We start from the raw sequence: 20,490 nt of genomic DNA, 5'->3' as shown, positions 1-20,490 counted from the left end.
CTCTGGAACTCGCTTCCCCATAGTTGTTTCCCTCCAGACTTCAACCTACTGCTGTTCAAGTCTAACTGTTACAGATATTTTATGAACAGCGGACACCAGTAATCTGGTGCATGGATTTTTTTTTTATTCATTTGTTTTTCCTTCCTCTGTTCTGTTATTAAAAAAATATATATATATATTTTTTCGGTTGAGAGTTAGGATAATAAAGGAGATTTAAAATGTCCCATGTTATTAGCCCTCTGACGGTTGGGACTAATGTAATGTTTTCCCATCTAATAACGGACAAGCTACTAGTATTCAGGTGAAAGGGAGTCGTGGGATCCCAAGACTTAATTCTCTACCAAGAAGACGTGAACAGAACGGCTAATATTTAAACACAACAAAAACCGTTGGGAGGGAACGATTTGTGCTTACAGTATCACATATCAGAGATTTGTGAATATTCAGGCAAATACGAGGGAATATAAGATTGCAAAATTGAAGAAAGTATTATCGTTAGCTATGACCACTGCAAGATTGATCATGGGATAGAGCTAGGAAAGGTTTGATTTGAAATTCGTTAGAAAAGCCTTTATTGATGTGTCCTGAAACCTACCGATATGCCATAAAAGCAAAGAAAATATTCTCTCTAAAGATTGCTTCCAGACGTTCGGACATGCTGAATCCTTAAGCTGTTAGTATTTCTCTCGGATGACCAAAATTGTCTGGTGTTACCTTAAGTTAAATTCTTGTGTGTAACACTAATAGAAAAAACGGGCACTTACTTCGAAGTCTTTCACCGTTAAATTTTCCTCTCAGTCAAAAAAAAAAAAAAACTCGCTCAGTGTTACCCTCAGAGATATATATATAAGCGCATAAACTGCTGTGAAATAGTAAATGACGCATCTTAGGGCCTCCTACCGCCACTCCCAAATTTGCAAGGGTTCAAGAGTTTCGTCTCATCTACAGTAGGAAGGATTCGAAAACAGTACCATATTAAGACCAGACACCCAGAAAACTCACTGCAAAGTGTCCGTCTCAAGAAAATCATCAACACTGGTAATGCAAGTGTCTGCAAACACATACAACCCTTACTTTGCTCAGATCCAAATTTCACCAGACAAGGGTTCTACCACAAGGGCATACAAGCCTTTTAGACACACAGAAATGCCCCTGCAAAGTATCTGTCTCAAAAAGATGTAGTTTTTTAGACGCATAGGTTGGAGAGCAAATGCGCACCTCAAAAGAGTAAAAGAGCCTGTCATACGTCTTTCTATGGGACAAGTATTGAAACAGAGCTAAACCAACACTGGACGCTCAGAAACCCCCCTTGAAAATACCTCTCCCGTGAAGATCACCTAGACTTTGAGTATTCCTTATGGGGCCTTCATTTCAGTCTTGCCCCTGACGCATCTCTGACAGCCTGAGAGATACCTCCATGAGGTGCCCTGTTGCCACACACGAGAGATAGAAAAGGTTAGAGAGAGAGAGAGAGAGAGAGAGAGAGAGAGAGAGAGAGAGAGAGAGAGACAGACAGACAGACAGACAGACAGACAGAGAGACAGACAGAGACAGAGACAGACAGACAGACAGACAGACAAACAAACACAGACAGAGAATATTAAGGAAACTTTCACACTGGAGAAGCAACATGTAGAAATAAAAACAGGGAAAGAAAACAGAACGGGAGAGACAGAGACGAAGAAAGAAAGACAAAACATATTGAAGCTCTGGGTAAGATAAAGAAGCGTGAGGACTTTGAAATTTAACAAAGCTCACGAACTGGAATCGAAATAGAACTGTTTTCCATTTCTTAAATTCCCGTACAGAAACTTATTACAGTATCGGCAGTTTGCCATGCAAAACTTTCAGTCTGGACGTCCTTGATTATTCTGGACAAGTTTATAACACATCAACTGTAGGTCGTCCCATGCTCTTTATATAATACCATGTGGAATTCGCTGCAAAAAAATGGCTATATGCTCATCATCTGTGTCGAGTTTTTAGTGATAATGGTGATTTTCGTTATTATTATTATTATTATTATTGTTGTTGTTATTATTATTATTATTGTTGTTATTATTATTATTATTATTGTTGTTGTTGTTGTTGTTACACCTCGCAGTGACATGGTAAAAGAAGGCAGTATCCAACCATTCTCGTTGGAAAAAAAATATCTCATAAACGAAAACAAAAAAAAATATGTTAAAGAAATTGATGGTCTTCTTGTAGTAAACATAAATCAAACCTCCCTTCTTCTTCTCCACCCGACCCTCCCTCCCTCCCTTCTTTGACTGCTGCATAAGGGTTAAGTGAGAGAAATCTACAGCACATCCATTATTTTTTATATCTGACAAAAATACAAGAAAGGCAGGGAGAGACACGAGTTAATATTTTTTTAAACAGCAATTGGGTTAGCTAAGAAAAATCCATGAATGTATTGCCTTTTTATTTGGATGTCTTCTAAAAACCTGTTAATTCGATATTCTGACTTCATAAAAGGCTGTGGAAAAACTAATAATATTTGTTTGTCTTTGCGTGATTTTTTTTTCCCCTTTTTTCAAAGGCGCAGAGTTAAGAAATTCCAATACACTTTTCATGACAAAAACGAATGGGGTAGCAAGGATAAAACTACTAGCCTTTTTTTTATTATTATTAATTGTAGTAGTAGTATTACCCTGACGCATTAAGCGTGGAAAAAATACGAACTTCAGTGTGTGTGTGTGTGTGTGTGTGTGTGTGTGTGTGTGTGTGTGTGTGTGTGTGTGATGACTCCCGCAGAAGGGTTGTCAGGAAGATCTAGTAATACCTTTTTTCTTGTGCTTTTGAAATGACAAGTCGGGAAAAACAATAATCAAATATATTATAATCCTGTGTGTGTGTGTGTGTGTGTGTGTGTGTGTGTGTGTGTGTGTGTGTGTGTGTGTGTGTGTGTGTAGCCAAAACAGGAAAAAAAAAAATAATGAAACTTGGCTGGATGGTGGAAATTGGGCCCTAGATGGGACACTTTCAATTTCCTGACGATTGATATTCTTTGTAGTGCTGGTTAGCCCCTAATTATTGTCCCCATTGGTGTTACAATAAGAGCACGTGGAAGAGGCGGCAGGACATTTCCGTGGTTTCATTCGTCTTTTACACACACACACACACACACACACACACACACACACACACACACACACACACACACACACACACACAGGTACTTGGGGGGGGGGTACATCTACATTCCGATGTCTTTCACTTCAGTGATGCTACGAACAGATGACTTCATTCAGTAGCAAATGGTGGTAGTTGTGATGCTGGTGGTGCGGTGGTAGTTGTGATGTTTATGGTGCGGTGGTAGTTGTAATGATGGTGGTGGTGTGGTGGTAGCTGTAAAGATGATGGTGATGGTGGTGGTAGCTGTGATGTAGTTTTGATGGTGGTGGTGGTAGCTGTGGTGTAGCTTTGATGGTGGTGGTGGTAGCTGTTGTGTAGCTTTGATGGTGGTGGTGGTAGCTGTTGTGTAGCTTTGATGGTGGTGGTGGTAGCTGTGGTGTAGCTTTGATGGTGGTGGTGGTAGCTGTGGTGTAGCTTTGATGGTGGTGGTGGTAGCTGTGATCGTCATTGTGGTTGTAGTACCTATGATCATCATTGTGGATGTGGTAGCTGTGGTGATGATGGTGGTGCTTGTGGTAGCCGTGATTATCATGGTGATGGTGGTGGTGGTTACGAGTAAACGAGCACAGCAAGCGAAGCGATGTTTACGTTCAGCTGAGAAATGTGTGGCCCAACATGACACGGTCCGGCCTGACACGACACGGCCCAACCGCAATGGTTTCCAGAGGCTAACAATTTTTCTAATGTGTGAGATAGAGAAGATATTTTTTCAGTAGGTAGTACATACAGTCAGTGTAAATTTTGTTTTTAGCTATATACTTACTTTTGAGACCAAAGAAACCCAGGAATCCCAGCTTTCCAAGAGAATGTACCAAGGGCTTCAATTGACGTGCTTTACCATGAAGTCGAATTTTAAACGATTTCCTGTTTTGCACTATGTTTGCTTACGTGAATTTTAATAATTAAATATCGGATAATAGGCTCATAATTTTACATGAACGTTTTTTCTATGTTAATGGAGTGAAATCAGCAAGGGTAATCGCCCCATTTTGGGTATCATTCGATCAAAACACAAGCATTTACCCGAGCAGCTCATTGACATGGTAAGTCAGGAAGCTGGGAGCAAAAACTGAACATTGCACGTGCAATAAATGCTATGGCCCCTCGCTGTATGCACAACCAGAAAGAAATCGTGAGAGAAAACGTGTGAAAGTAAATATTTTTTTGCTCGATTATTCTTCTGTTATTGTTCAACTACCTCATCAGAAATTTTGAAAGTTTACATGAAGATGAAATTATGATGATAGGCGTATGTACAAACACTCGCACACTCGTCACATGTTCACGAAGCACACTCTACTGGTGGTAGTTGTGATGGTGGTGGTGGTAACTGTAGTGGTTGTAGAGGTGGTGGTGATAGCTGTGATGATGGTGGTGGTGGTGGTGGTAACTGTGATGATGGTGGAGGGGGCAACTGTAGTGATGATGGATGTGGTGGTGGTAGGTTTGATGGTGGTAGTGGTGGTGGTTGTGATTGTAGGGGTGGTGGTAGCTGTGATGATGATGATAATGATGATGGTGGTGGTGGTGATGGCGGTGATAATGGTAGGAATGGTAGTTGTGATGATGATTGTGGTGATAACTGTGGCGGTGGTGGTATTGCTGATGGATGCTTTGATGATGCTGATGGTGGTGGTGATGGCAGAAGCTGTTCAAAACTGCTCTCATTTGGGAAAATGCATTGCGGCCCGAGATACTCTTTTATAATACTATTATGTTACCACCAAACTAAACGCCAGCCAGTGTAACTGTTAGTTGAACCACATTTTGTCATCCACCATCGAAGACTCGTGGTAGGTTACTGCGAGGTTTAGGAATAAGTATGAACATACCATGTGGCTGAAGGTACTTACCTTAGCTAATCAGGAGCAACTGTTGAGTGACAGTGTCTGTCTGTGGTACAGCTGGTTGGTGCAAATTGTAATAACTGATTTTGTGCGTTGATGACTACAAAAAAGTTAACTAAAGAAAAGCTACTAACTCACCTTTTTCTTGTTGTGCAGAAGGCAGAATCTGAGGGTGAGGTGGTAGTGCTGCACAACGTCTCCCACGCCACCAGCGGCAAGTACAAGTGTGAAGTGCTGGAGGACTACCCCAGCTTTCAGAAGGACTCACAGCTCAAGGTTATGGAGGTCGTAGGTAGGTTATTTTTATTCTGTTCTCTTGAGGGTACTGGATTTAGACGACTTACACACAGTTTTTTACACCTGAGGAATGTGCTAATGGAACAAGAGTGAGGTGCTTGAAGAGTACTCTAGCTTCCAAAAGGATTCAAAGGTCAAGGTTTTGGAGGTTGCGGGTAGGTGACTGTACCCTGTTTTCTTGATGGTATTCTATTCAAGCTACCTGCACACAGTTTTGTTTAACTGAGAGAAATGCTAATGGTAAAAGTATTAGTTTCTTGAATACAACCCAAGCTTTCAAAAGGACTCATAGATAATTAAATATTATGATTATTTTAGTTAGGTGAATGTGACCTGTTTACCCCTAAGTCCGGTGGCGTCCTTTTATATTAAATATGTCTATCTATCTATATATATACTGTATATATATATATATATATATATATATATATATATATATATATATATATATATATATATATATTGTTATCTCCAAATGATTGTACTCAGCTTAAGAGGAGCTTCTGTTAATAAAGTGAGCCATTTCGGTGATATAGAAAGATGTTCGTATTTAAGCTGTTTGTAGACGACTCTTTCTGTTAAGAGAATTCATTGTAAAGACTAGGCGAATATCTCTTATTTCTTATTACTGTTGCCAGGCAATTTTATTCATATTGAATATATATATATATATATATATATATATATATATATATATATATATATATATATATATATATATATATATATATATATATATTAATGAAGAAGTTATTAATTGCAGGGGTAAGTTATAGACTTCATTAACCCTTCCAGAAGATATCTTTTCTATGCTGAACAAAATTAGCAAATTCTGTCGAGAAGAAATAACAAAAGCACGTCGCAGTTTTTGACCGGTGTGGATGAACTTGGTTATATTATTCAGGATGATTACAGACGAGCTTAAGTACTGGGAATTGTACTAGTAATCAAACTGTGAGGTGCTCGGAGACTACATCCAGCTTCGAGGACTCAGATGTCAAGTTAGATGACAGCCATAGCTAGAAGATCGATTCACAATGAAATTACAATTAGTTTCCTGCTGTACCTACGATTCGTGTTTGCAGGACATACAGGGGGACGTGGGAACATTCCATAATTTTCTTTTCTCGTCTTTCATATGAACGTATATGAGTTAAAAAAGGGAAATAATTGTAGGTTGTTGGTGAATCTCAAACCTTGTGAGATTAGGAGGCCCCCTAGTACCGTTTTTTTTTTTTTTTATTCACAATTTGTTTGCACTAGTACAATTAAAGCTCCCCTAATGCCTTATATCTGTAGTTTTGTCATTTGATATGAGACCTAGTCACTTGAGAGAGAAGTTTGTTAATATCAGTGGAATGCGGCATATGCCAAGGAAAGTGTGTATCTGATGAAAGTGAGAACTGGAGTTTTAGTTTTACCAGCCACTGGTGATATAGGAAATGTTTCTCTCAGTCTGTCTTTCCCATAGCCTATGACCTCCAGTCTATCAAATATAGTGTGTTCAGTCACCTCCAAATCAATCAGTTATCCTTTTTGCCCTTTCGCCCCGTGTTCTCAGGAAGAAAAAACTTTCGCAGGGTCTCAGGTTTTTGGTCCAATCCTTCTAAGACATAAATATTACAGAACCAGATCGTCTCCTCGGAAGGAAAGTGACAGCCAGAATTAGTTATGTAAGGGTGAAGACCCACTCACGCTCTTGACAGCACTTTACATAACAAAACTACCCGATGATATGTTTCTGTCTTGAAAAGCGTTTTCGTTTTGAATAAGATTTTTCACACTCATATGGACTTCGAAGCTTCTCTAAAAAGGAACTCCTTTGATCTTAAAAAAAAAAAAAAAAAAAAAAAAGTCGTCTGGCAGTAGCAGGAATTCACGTCCAGTAAGACATCTTTCCTTTGTTTTTGATCTTGATTTGTTAATTTTTATTCTGTCAAAGCGATTTTATTCATTTTTGAGAAGACCTGCGGTCGTTATTGGTTACTAATGATTGTTCTGAAAACTGCCTCTTAAGCTGAATAAACCGCCTGGTGTGACAAGAATAAACTCCATAACTACCTCACCGAACTGGTTGGGGGGGGGGGGAGGATCACTGACTGCAGCTGTAGTGTTTACCATTAAGGTTGGGCCGGCAATAAATTGCTAAAATGCAGCATTATGCATACAAATGTATTTTATGGAGATGTGATTTGATTGGGAATATTGGTTTTGTGCACTAAGGGAATCAGCTTTTGGAAAATAACTGAATAGATCACAAAATTATCTATCTGTCTGTATATTTCTGTTAGAGTTAACGCCAGGTTACTCAATTCATCTCAGACAGAACTAATGCAGCACACACACACACACACACACACACACACACACACACACATATATATATATATATTGTTACGGAACAGAGAAAGATAACGTACACTTTAAGTGAGAATACTAAGAGTCACTACTGTCCCGTAAAGTTCCAGGTTCAAAACAAAAGAGTTAGGTAAAATTACAAGTTAAAGTTTAATGCTCAAACTAACAAGAAAACATTCAGGACTCATAAGGATAATGTAATGGCAAATAAACAGGTTAAATATATGGTTAACTGCAATAGCCTCTATTAACACGAAATTAGCAAGAGTAAATTTATCTAAGTCAGCCCTGATAAAATGAAATACCAGATAATACTCAGTGAATGCCAGATAAATTATTACAGATACAAACTATTATCAAAAATGGCTGACAAAGAACCCTACATAAATTACAAACTTCACTAGGCCTACAAATTAAACTTATGCTATACAGTACAAGAAAAAATGCAACAACAGTTATACTCAAATTACACACAGCTGCTAGATGGTTGGAGATTTCTTGAGCACTCACAATAATAATATCTGTACAGGGGAGGACAGAGATGTGAACAAAATGAGGAGCAGATCTAAGTGGCAATGAAGCAGAGACTGAGCTCATTATATAGGGGCCAGCAGAGCTTGATAAAACTTGTGAGAAGGACGCGCAAATGAAAGCCATGGGGACATAGAGTTCACAATCCCGCTCTGGACAACAGAGAGAACGACTTACTCTACTATAACGGTAGAAGGGGGGGACTGAGGCAGAACACGCTCGTGATCAAACATGCAGCATACTGTGCGTTAAAATTACACAAAGGATGATGAAATCATAGGCTATGTAACACCTCCCCACAAAGAAAAAAGAAATTTACAAAGGAAATTTCTTATTACTCTAAAACAATCTGTACATGGCATTACAGACCATGCAAATGTCTTTCCTAATGTTACAAAACATGAGATCTCCCTAGCACGTTCAGTCATAGGTACTTGCCAGTATCCCTTTAACAAATCAAACTCACTCATGTACCCAGCCTTTCCGGTCTTGTCTATGCAATCTTCCACGCGAGGGAGAGGGTAAGTGTCTGTTCTGGTTATCTGATTAACACGCCTGTAGTCAATGCAAAGCCGCTGTGACCCACCTGGCTTAGGGACCAGATGACAGGAGAACTCCACTCGCTCTGACAGGGCTCAATCATCTTGTGGTCCAACAGGTAGCCAAGCTCCTTCTGGATGAGAGGAACTTTCACTGGGTTCACACGGTAAGGAGGCAATTTAATTGGCTTTGCGTCTCCAACATCGACATCATGCATCAACACAGTGGTTCTTCCTGGAGTAGCACGGAACACTAGCGGGTACTCCTGCAGTAATGCCGAAAACTCCTGCCTTTCCTTGGGAGGTAGATGAGAAAGCTTAGTCTGGAGATCATTCATGATATCAGGATTCTTCCCCAAACTATCACTCAGGCTCATGCTGCATGGGAGAACTTCACTTGTAGACTCGGGTGGAACAGCTACAGTGCAGACTGGATTATTTTCGTCCCACCTGTGATATAACTTTAGCATGTTGATGTGACACAGTTGCTTGCTCTTTCTACGATCTGGTGTGGCGATGACATAGTTGACATCACTGAGTTTCTTCTCCACGAAATAAGGGCCACTAAACTTGGCTTGAAGAGGTTGCCCATGAACTGGTAGCAGAATCAAAACCTGATCTCCTGGCTGAAAGTGGCGTAACCTGGACTTCTTATCATACCAAGTCTTCATCTTCTCCTGAGCAGCTCCTAAATTCTCTCTCGCCAGCTGTAAAGCAGTGGACAGCCGTTCTTTGAACTTCATCACATACTCCAGCAGGTTGACGTCATCTTCCTCCGACAGCCAGCATTCCTTGAGTAACTTAAGGGGTCCTCTTACTTCATGGCCAAACAGTAGTTCAAAAGGTGAGAAGCCCAGTGATTCATTTGGAGATTCTCTTGCAGCAAACACAACGAATGGAAGACCTTTATCCCAGTCTTTCTGATGTTCCAAACAGTATTTCTTGAGCATCGATTTGGGTGTTTGATGATATCTCTCCAACGCTCCTTGGGTCTGGGGATGGTAAGCTGAAGACGTGATCTGGGAGATGCCCAACTCTTTCAGAGACTGCTTGAAAACATTTGACATGAAATTACTTCCTCGGTCTGACTGTACCTCCTTGGGCAGATCAAACTTTGTGAAGAACCCTAGCATTTCCTTAACCACGTTCTTTGCTGAGATATTTCTAAGTGGAATGGCTTCAGGATAACGAGTAGCCATATCAATCATGGTCAACACATAAGAAAATCCTGAAGAAGTCTTAGGAAGAGGGCCCACAATATCCACCAACACACGGGTGAAAGGCGCCTCAAAAGGAGGAATGGGAACTAGAGGTGCAACCTTTTCGGTCTGATTACACTTTCCCACAACTTGACAGGTGTGACAAGACTTACAATACCAGGAAACATCCCTGAAGATACCTGGCCAGTAGAAGTGTTTCAAAATGCGTGCCACAGTCTTCCTCACTCCAAGGTGTCCTGCCAAACTGGAATCATGAGCCACTCTAATGATATCCTGCCTACAAACACGAGGGATGACAACTTGATGTACAACCTCCCATTCACAGTCGGCTGATGCTGTTGGGGGTCTCCACTTCCTCATAAGTACTCCTGACTTTACATAATAACAAGTAGAAGCACCGGCTGACTCTTCTTCACTGTAAGCAGAGTTAGCTAGACCTTTCAACTCAGGGTCAGCAACCTGCAACTCAACCAACTCTTCACGAGACAAATTATCAACACTACGGGGTACTGCCTCATCTGGTGAGTGGTCCAAATTAGCAAGAAAAGTGTCAGCTAGGATAACATCATCATCATCATCATTATCCTCTAAATCACCAGTAACTTTAGACTTAGCCCTAGTGACAGCACATGCAGGGAACACATCAGGGACATCACAATCCTGGGACGCAGCCACTGGCTCACTAGACAACTGAGGAGCTGGACACACTTGACTTCCACCAATATCATTTCCAAGTAAGAAAGTTACACCTGACATTGGGAGTGTCTCAACCAACCCAACCATAACGGAACCATTAACAAAACCAGACTCTAAATTCACTCTGCACAGAGGGACAGAGAAGTAATTATTCCCTACACCTTGTAAGATTACAGTTTCATCAGAGGAATTAAAATTAGAGCCTAGAACACTGGTCAGCATAAGGGATTGGCAAGCACCTGTATCACGATATATTTTAACTGATTTCCTGTCATTACTGTCCAGAGGACTGACAAAACCATCAGACAGGAAATTAGCACATGAACTCTTGAGAGTGTCACCCACGTTACTGCTCAAAAGAGGAGCTCCATCATGAGAATTTAAGTTACCCCTCAAAGCAGGTTCAGTTAACTCGGTTAAAGAATTCTGGGAACTCTCAAGAGTGGACACTAGACCAATTGACTGAATATTTAAAGACTCCTTTTTGTTCACATCACGCTGTCTCCTGAAACATCTCTCCGTAGTATGACCAAGCTTACTACAATAAGTACATTTACTTTTCTGAAATCTAGAAGTGAAGCTGGTATTTACTTCCTGAGAAACATCATCCTTATTCTCTTTCCTGTTACCTGTACTCTGAGTAGAGGCAACGTACTTACTCTCAGCTTTCCCTTTTTCTCTAGAATATCTCTTGTGAGTGAGAACATACTCATCAGCTAAAACTGCAGCATCAGACAAATTATCTATTCTTCTCTCATCAAGATATAGGCTTACATCTTTATAAATACACCTTTTGAAATCCTCCAGCAAAATCATCTGCTTAAATTTACCAAAATCAGAATCCACATTCTTAGAATTTAACCACTGCTCTAACAGATCTTCTTTGATTTTTGCATACTCAACATGGGATTGCTTATCTTGCTTGTAAGTTGTCCTAAATTTCACTCTATAAGCTTCAGGAACAAGCTCATAGGCCTTAAGAATCAAGCTCTTAACTACATCATAATTATCAGACTGATCCTGAGGCAAAGATGCATAAGTTACTTGAGCTTTACCGGTGAGAACAGTTTGAAGGAGTACTGGCCAATACTTTTTGGGCCAATTAAAACCTGTAGCTACCCTCTCAAACAACTGAAAATACTTTGTTAAATCAGATTCATTAAAAGGAGGGACAAGTTTAACATTTTTAGCCACATCAAAATCATCAGAGCAAGATGATCCAGTTCCACCTTGTTTCATGCGATACTCATGGTCTGCCTGAATCCTGGCAAGTTCAACTTGTGCCTGTATCTGTGCCTCCTGAATCCGAGCCTGAGATTCCGCCTCCTTAGCCTGAGACTCAGCTTCCTTAGCACGTGCTTGAAATTCAGCCTCCTTAACACGAGACTCCGCCTCCTTAGCACAAGCCTCCTGCAGGGCTAGCTGTAACTTAGCTAATTCAATCTGCGTTTGCTCATTTGGAGGAGTTACATTAAACAAGCTTTTTTAATCATACCAACAATTTGATCTTTAGAATGATGAGAGTGAACTGCAATTCCCAATTGTTGAGCAACAAGCTTAAGTTCATTCTTTGTTCTGTTTTCTATATCACACACTGTTTGCACATTTGACAAAAAATCTTTGGCTTCATCAAGTGTAGTAATAGTAGACATAATTAATAAGTAACAGTCACAAAATATCAAGCAATATCCTTATGATAATATCCTGAATATCCTGATATGAGGTCGCCAAATTTATGTTACGGAACAGAGAAAGATAACGTACACTTTAAGTGAGAATACTAAGAGTCACTACTGTCCCGTAAAGTTCCAGGTTCAAAACAAAAGAGTTAGGTAAAATTACAAGTTAAAGTTTAATGCTCAAACTAACAAGAAAACATTCAGGACTCATAAGGATAATGTAATGGCAAATAAACAGGTTAAATATATGGTTAACTGCAATAGCCTCTATTAACACGAAATTAGCAAGAGTAAATTTATCTAAGTCAGCCCTGATAAAATGAAATACCAGGTAATACTCAGTGAATGCCAGATAAATTATTACAGATACAAACTATTATCAAAAATGGCTGACAAAGAACCCTACATAAATTACAAACTTCACTAGGCCTACAAATTAAACTTATGCTATACAGTACAAGAAAAAATGCAACAACAGTTATACTCAAATTACACACAGCTGCTAGATGGTTGGAGATTTCTTGAGCACTCACAATAATAATATCTGTACAGGGGAGGACAGAGATGTGAACAAAATGAGGAGCAGATCTAAGTGGCAATGAAGCAGAGACTGAGCTCATTATATAGGGGCCAGCAGAGCTTGATAAAACTTGTGAGAAGGACGCGCAAATGAAAGCCATGGGGTAGAAGGGGGGGACTGAGGCAGAACACGCTCGTGATCAAACATGCAGCATACTGTGCGTTAAAATTACACAAAGGATGATGAAATGATAGGCTATGTAACAATATACATATATATACATATATATACGTATATATACATATACAAATATACAAGCATATATATATATATATATATATATTATTTGGTTTTACGGCAGGTATCCCCGAAGGGCTAAGGCGTTGCCTCTGGGTAGAGGCCTTTTTTGACTGGAGCGTGTAGCATTTTATGACCGGATGCCCTTCCTGATGTCTACCAATGCCCCTTGGGTGGATTCGATCCTCCGACCCTTCGGTCAGAGCGGATATATATATATATATTGTTACGGAACAGAGAAAGATAATGTACACTTTAAGTGAGAATACGAAGAGTCACTACTGTCCCGTAAAGTTCCAGGTTCAAAACAAAAGAGTTAGGTAAAATTACAAGTTAAAGTTTAATGCTTAAATTAACAACAAAACATTCAGGACTCATAAGGATAATGTAATGGCAAATAAACAGGTTAAATATATGGTTAACTGCAATAGCCTCTATTAACACGAAATTAGCAAGAGTAAATTTATCTAAGTCAGCCCTGATAAAAATGAGATACCAGATAATACTCAGTGAATGCCAGATAAATAATTACAGATACAAACTATTATCAAAAATAACTGACACAACCCAACTTTAATCAAAACCTCACTAGGCCTAAGAATTAACCTTATGCTACACAGTACAAGAAAAATACAACAACAGTTATACTCAAATTACACACAGCTGCTAGATGTTTGGAGATTTCTTGAGCACTCACAATAATAATAATTGTACAGGGGAGGACAGAGATGTGAACAAAATGAGGAGCAGATCTAAGTGGCAATGATGCAGAGACTGAGCTCATTATATAGGGGCCAGCAGAGCCCGAAACAACTTGTAATAAGGACGCGCAAATGAAGCGATGGGGACAAACGGTCGACAATCCCGCACTGAATAACAGAAAGGACGACTTACTCTACTATAACGGTAGAAGGGGGGGACTGAGGCAGAACACGCTCGTGATCAAACATGCAGCAACTGTGCGTTAAAATTACACAAAGGATGATGAAATCATAGGCTATGTAACACCTCCCCACAAAGAAAAAAGAAATTTACAAAGGAAATTTCTTATTACTCTAAAACAATCTGTACATGGCATTACAGAACATGCAAAAGTCCCTCCTAATTTCACAAAACATGAGATCTCCCTAGCACGTTCAGTCATAGGTACTTGCCAGTATCCCTTTAACAAATCAAACTTACTTATGTACCTAGCCTTTCCGATCTTGTCTATGCAATCTTCCACACGAGGGAGAGGGTAAGTGTCTGTTTTAGTTATCTGATTAACACGTCTGTAGTCGATGCAAAGCCGCTGTGACCCACCTGGCTTAGGGACCAGAGTAACAGGAGAACTCCACTCGCTCTGACAGGGCTCAATCATCTTGTGGTCCAACAAGTAGCCAAGCTCCTTCTGGATGAGAGGAACTTTCACTGGGTTCACACGGTAAGGAGGCAATTTAATTGGCTTTGCGTCTCCAACATCGACATCATGCATCAACACAGTAGTTCTTCCTGGAGTGGCACGGAACACTTGCGGGTACTCCTGCAGTAATGCCGAAAACTCCTGCCTTTCCTTGGGAGGTAGATGAGAAAGCTTAGTCTGGAGATCATTCATGATATCAGGATTCTTCCCCAAACTATCACTCAGGCTCATGCTGCATGGGAGAACTTCACTTGTAGACTCGGGTGGAACAGCTACAGTGCAGACTGGATTATTTTCGTCCCACCTGTGATATAACTTTAGCATGTTGATGTGACAAAGTTGCTTGCTCTTTCTACGATCTGGTGTGGCGATGACATAGTTGACATCACTGAGTTTCTTCTCCACGAAATAAGGGCCACTAAACTTGGCTTGAAGAGGTTGCCCATGAACTGGTAGCAGAATCAAAACCTGATCTCCTGGCTGAAAGTGGCGTAACCTGGACTTCTTATCATACCAAGTCTTCATCTTCTCCTGAGCAGCTCCTAAATTCTCTCTCGCCAGCTGTAAAGCAGTGGACAGCCGTTCTTTGAAATTCATCACATACTCCAGCAGGTTGACGTCATCTTCCTCCGACAGCCAGCATTCCTTGAGTAGCTTAAGGGGTCCTCTTACTTCATGGCCAAACAGTAGTTCAAAAGGTGAGAAGCCCAGTGATTCATTTGGAGATTCTCTTGCGGCAAACACAACGAATGGAAGACCTTTATCCCAGTCTTTCTGATGTTCCAAACAGTATTTCTTGAGCATCGATTTGAGTGTTTGATGATATCTCTCCAACGCTCCTTGGGTCTGGGGATGGTAAGCTGAAGACGTGATCTGGGTGATGCCCAACTCTTTCAGAGACTGCTTGAAAACGTTTGACATGAAATTGCTTCCCCGGTCTGACTGTACCTCCTTAGGCAGACCAAACTTTGTGAAGAACCCTAGCATTTCCTTAACCACGTTCTTTGCTGAGATGTTTCTAAGTGGAATGGCTTCAGGATAACGAGTAGCCATATCAATCATGGTCAACACATAAGAAAATCCTGAAGAAGTCTTAGGAAGAGGGCCCACAATATCCACCAACACACGGGTGAAAGGCGCCTCAAAAGGAGGAATGGGAACTAGAGGTGCAACCTTTTCGGTCTGATTACACTTCCCCACAACTTGACAGGTGTGACAAGACTTACAATACCAGGAAACATCCCTGAAGATACCTGGCCAGTAGAAGTGTTTCAAAATGCGTGCCACAGTCTTCCTCACTCCAAGGTGTCCTGCCAAACTGGAATCATGAGCCACTCTAATGATATCCTGCCTACAAACACGAGGGATGACAACTTGATGTACAACCTCCCATTCACAGTCGGCTGATGCTGTTGGGGGTCTCCACTTCCTCATAAGTACTCCTGACTTTACATAATAACAAGTAGAAGCACCGGCTGACTCTTCTTCACTGTAAGCAGAGTTAGCTAGACCTTTCAACTCAGGGTCAGCAACCTGCAACTCAACCAACTCTTCACGAGACAAATTATCAACACTACGGGGTACTGCCTCATCTGGTGAGTGGTCCAAATTAGCAAGAAAAGTGTCAGCTAGGATAACATCATCACCATCATTATCCTCTAAATCACCAGTAACTTTAGACTTAGCCCTAGTGACAGCACATGCAGGGAATACATCAGTGACATCACAATCCTGGGACACAGCCACTGGCTCACTAGACAACTGAGGAGCTGGACACACTTGACTTCCACCAATATCATTTCCAAGTAAGAAAGTTACACCTGACATTGGGAGTGTCTCAACCAACCCAACCATAACAGAACCATTAACAAAACCAGACTCTAAATTCACTCTGCACAGAGGAACAGAGAAGTAATTATTCCCTACACCTTGTAAGATTACAGTTTCATCAGAGGAATTAAAATTAGAGCCTAGAACACTGGTCAGCATAAGGAATTGGCAAGCACCTGTATCACGATATATTTTAACTGATTTCCTGTCATTACTGTCCAGAGGACTGACAAAACCATCAGACAGGAAATTAGCACATGAACTCTTGAGAGTGTCACCCACGTTACTGCTCAAAAGAGGAGCTCCATCATGAGAATTTAAGTTACCCCTCAAAGCAGGTTCAGTTAACTCAGTTAAAGAATTCTGGGAACTCTCAAGAGTGGACACTAGACCAATTGACTGAATATTTAAAGACTCCTTTTTGTTCACATCACGCTGTCTCCTGAAACATCTCTCCGTAGTATGACCAAGCTTACTACAATAAGTACATTTACTTTTCTGAAATCTAGAGGTGAAGCTGGTATTTACTTCCTGAGAAACATCATCTTTATTCTCTTTCCTGTTACCTGTACTCTGAGTAGAGGCAACGTACTTACTCTCAGCTTTCCATTTTTCTCTAGAATATCTCTTGTGAGTGAGAACATACTCATCAGCTAAAACTGCAGCATCAGACAAATTATCTATTCTTTTCTCATCAAGATATAGGCTTACATCTTTATAAAAACACCTTTTGAAGTCCTCCAGCAAAATCATCTGCTTAAATTTGTCAAAATCAGAATCCACATTCTTAGAATTTAACCACTGCTCTAACAAATCTTCTTTGATTTTTGCATACTCAACATGGGATTGCTTATCTTGCTTGTAAGTTGTCCTAAATTTTACTCTATAGGCTTCAGGAACAAGCTCATAGGCCTTAAGAATCAAGCTCTTAACTACATCATAATTATCAGACTGATCCTGAGGCAAAGATGCATAAGTTACTTGAGCTTTACCGGTGAGAACAGTTTGAAGGAGTACTGGCCAATACTCCTTAGGCCAATTAAAACCTGTAGCTACCCTCTCAAACAACTGAAAATACTTTGTTAAATCAGATTCATTAAAAGGAGGGACAAGTTTAACATTTTTAGCCACATCAAAATCATCAGAGCTAGATGATCCAGTTCCACCTTGTTTCATGCGATACTCATGGTCTGCCTGAATCCTGGCAAGTTCAATTTGTGCCTGAGCCTGTACCTGTGCCTCTTCAATACGAGCCTGAGATTCCGCCTCCTTAGCCTGAGACTCAGCCTCCTTAGCACGTGCTTGAAATTCAGCTTCCTTCACACGAGCCTCCTGCAGGGCTAGCTGTAACTTAGCTAATTCAATCTGCGTTTGCTCATTTGGAGGAGTTACATTAAACAAGCTTTCATTAATCATGGCAAGAATTTGATCTTTAGACTGATGAGAGCGAACAACAAATCCCAATTGTTGAGCAACAATCTTAAGTTCATTCTTTGTTCTGTTTTCTATATCACACACTGTTTGCACATTTGACAAAAAGTCCTTGGCTTCATCAAGTGTAGTAATAGTAGCCATCATGAATATATCACAGTCACAAAATATCAAACAATATCCTTATGATAATATCCTGAATATCCTGATGAGAGGTCGCCAAATTTATGTTACGGAACAGAGAAAGATAATGTACACTTTAAGTGAGAATACGAAGAGTCACTACTGTCCCGTAAAGTTCCAGGTTCAAAACAAAAGAGTTAGGTAAAATTACAAGTTAAAGTTTAATGCTTAAATTAACAACAAAACATTCAGGACTCATAAGGATAATGTAATGGCAAATAAACAGGTTAAATATATGGTTAACTGCAATAGCCTCTATTAACACGAAATTAGCAAGAGTAAATTTATCTAAGTCAGCCCTGATAAAAATGAGATACCAGATAATACTCAGTGAATGCCAGATAAATAATTACAGATACAAACTATTATCAAAAATAACTGACACAACCCAACTTTAATCAAAACCTCACTAGGCCTAAGAATTAACCTTATGCTACACAGTACAAGAAAAAATACAACAACAGTTATACTCAAATTACACACAGCTGCTAGATGTTTGGAGATTTCTTGAGCACTCACAATAATAATAATTGTACAGGGGAGGACAGAGATGTGAACAAAATGAGGAGCAGATCTAAGTGGCAATGATGCAGAGACTGAGCTCATTATATAGGGGCCAGCAGAGCCCGAAACAACTTGTAATAAGGACGCGCAAATGAAGCGATGGGGACAAACGGTCGACAATCCCGCACTGAATAACAGAAAGGACGACTTACTCTACTATAACGGTAGAAGGGGGGGACTGAGGCAGAACACGCTCGTGATCAAACATGCAGCAACTGTGCGTTAAAATTACACAAAGGATGATGAAATCATAGGCTATGTAACAATATATATATATATATATATATATATATATATATATATATATATATATATATCCCAGTGGAACCCAGTGTCCGGAATATTGGACAGAACTGGGAATTCTCAAGTCTTTATAAAATAGGGAACCCCCGGGTAGGGACCTATGAGCTTCGCGACTATAAGCCGATAGGCGGAGGGCGATACACTTAGTACCCACCCAGTGCCGTGCCTCACCCAGCAACCCCTGGGATCCAATGGGTTATATATATATATATATATATATATATATATATATATATATATATATATATATATATATATATTCATCATCATCAGCCATAACTACTGTACAGAAATCCACTGCTGAACAAAGGCCTCCCCCAACCTTTTCCACGAATTCCGTGACTGAGCCAATCTTTGCCACGTTTTCCCTGCAAATTTCTCTATTTCATCTCTCCATCTCCTGTCTGGCCTTTTTCTGCTACGCTTACCATCTCTTGGTGTCCAGTCAGTCAACCTCTTGCTCCATCGATTATCCCTTGTTCTTGGTACATGGCCTGCCCACCTCCATTTCTGTTCTTTTATAACTTCTATAATATCTTTGACATTAGTCTGCTCTGTCACCCAAACTGATCTTTTCCTGTCTCTTAAAGATATTCCCAACATTGACCTTTCCATTGCTCTCTGAGAATGGATTAATTTATTTTCCATTGATTTTGTCAGTTTCCAGGTGTCACAACGATACGTCATAGCTGGAATTATACATTCGTTATATACTTTTCGTTTCATACAAACTGGCAAGCTACTTTTCATAATGTCTCTATGTTTACCGAAAGCTTTCCATCCAATTGTAATGCGTCTTTTTATTTCGCTATAAGGATCTTTTGTTAATTCTATTATTTGTCCCAAGTAGTTGTACTCCTCAACTACTTCAAGAATTTCATCGCATATTCTGATTACGCTTTTTGGTGTTTGTGGATTAAACATTGCTTTAGTTTTACTCCGGTTCATCTTCAGTCCTACTTTCAGACTTTCTCTGTTCAGGTCATTTAACATTTCTTGCAATGCCTTCGCTGTTTCTGAGATTAGGACAATGTCATCTGCAAATCTTAAATGGTTTAGCTTTTCTTCATCTATGTTCACTCCTTTCTTTTCCCAGTCTAGCTTTCTGAAAATACTTTCTAGGCATGCTGTAAATAATTTTGGTGAAATTGTATCTTCTTGATGCACGCCCTTCTCAATCTTTATTTTTTCCGAATCCTTATGTAATTTAATTGTAGCAGTTCCCTCTTTACACATGTTTTTGAGCAGTTTTACAAATGTTCTCATTCACTCCTTGCTCTCGCAGTGAATTTATAATCGCTATGTGCTCCACTGAATCAAATGCCTTTTCGTAATCAACAAAACCTAAGCACATTGGTTTATTATATTCTGTAGTTTTCTCCATTAGCTGATTCACTGTATGTAGATGATCGGTGGTTGAATACCCGCTTCGGAATCCTGCCTGTTCACGAGGTTGGTTTTCCTCCAAAATTGTTATTCTGTTCGTAAGGACTTAGTGAATAGTGTGTATATGACTGATAATAAGCTAATGGGTCGATAGTTACTAAGATCTTTTGAGTCATCTTTTTGTAGGGTAAAATAACTATTGCATTACACCATGTTTGGGAATTTTCTTCTGTATGATACAGTGGGTAAATAAGTGAGCAAGCCTA

At 39.9% G+C, this 20,490-nt stretch overlaps 1 protein-coding gene across 1 annotated transcript in view; it reads left to right on the top strand.

Moving 5' to 3' along the window:
- LOC145393823 (uncharacterized) overlaps window positions 1–20,490 on the top strand; it is a 189,645-nt gene that overhangs the window by 109,949 nt on the left and 59,206 nt on the right. The window contains exon 2 of the mRNA XM_080267867.1: window positions 5,145–5,280. Coding sequence (XP_080123993.1) covers window positions 5,145–5,280 — 136 coding nt within the window. The remainder of the gene's footprint in view (window positions 1–5,144; window positions 5,281–20,490) is intronic.

Source organism: Coenobita brevimanus, chromosome 25 (assembly GCF_032717465.1).
Source record: "Coenobita brevimanus isolate Jiangsu-jjx chromosome 25, ASM3271746v2, whole genome shotgun sequence".
NCBI lineage: Eukaryota > Metazoa > Arthropoda > Malacostraca > Decapoda > Coenobitidae > Coenobita > Coenobita brevimanus.
The sequence above is the reverse complement of the archived record's forward strand: the minus strand, read 5'-3'. Positions and strand labels throughout refer to the sequence as shown.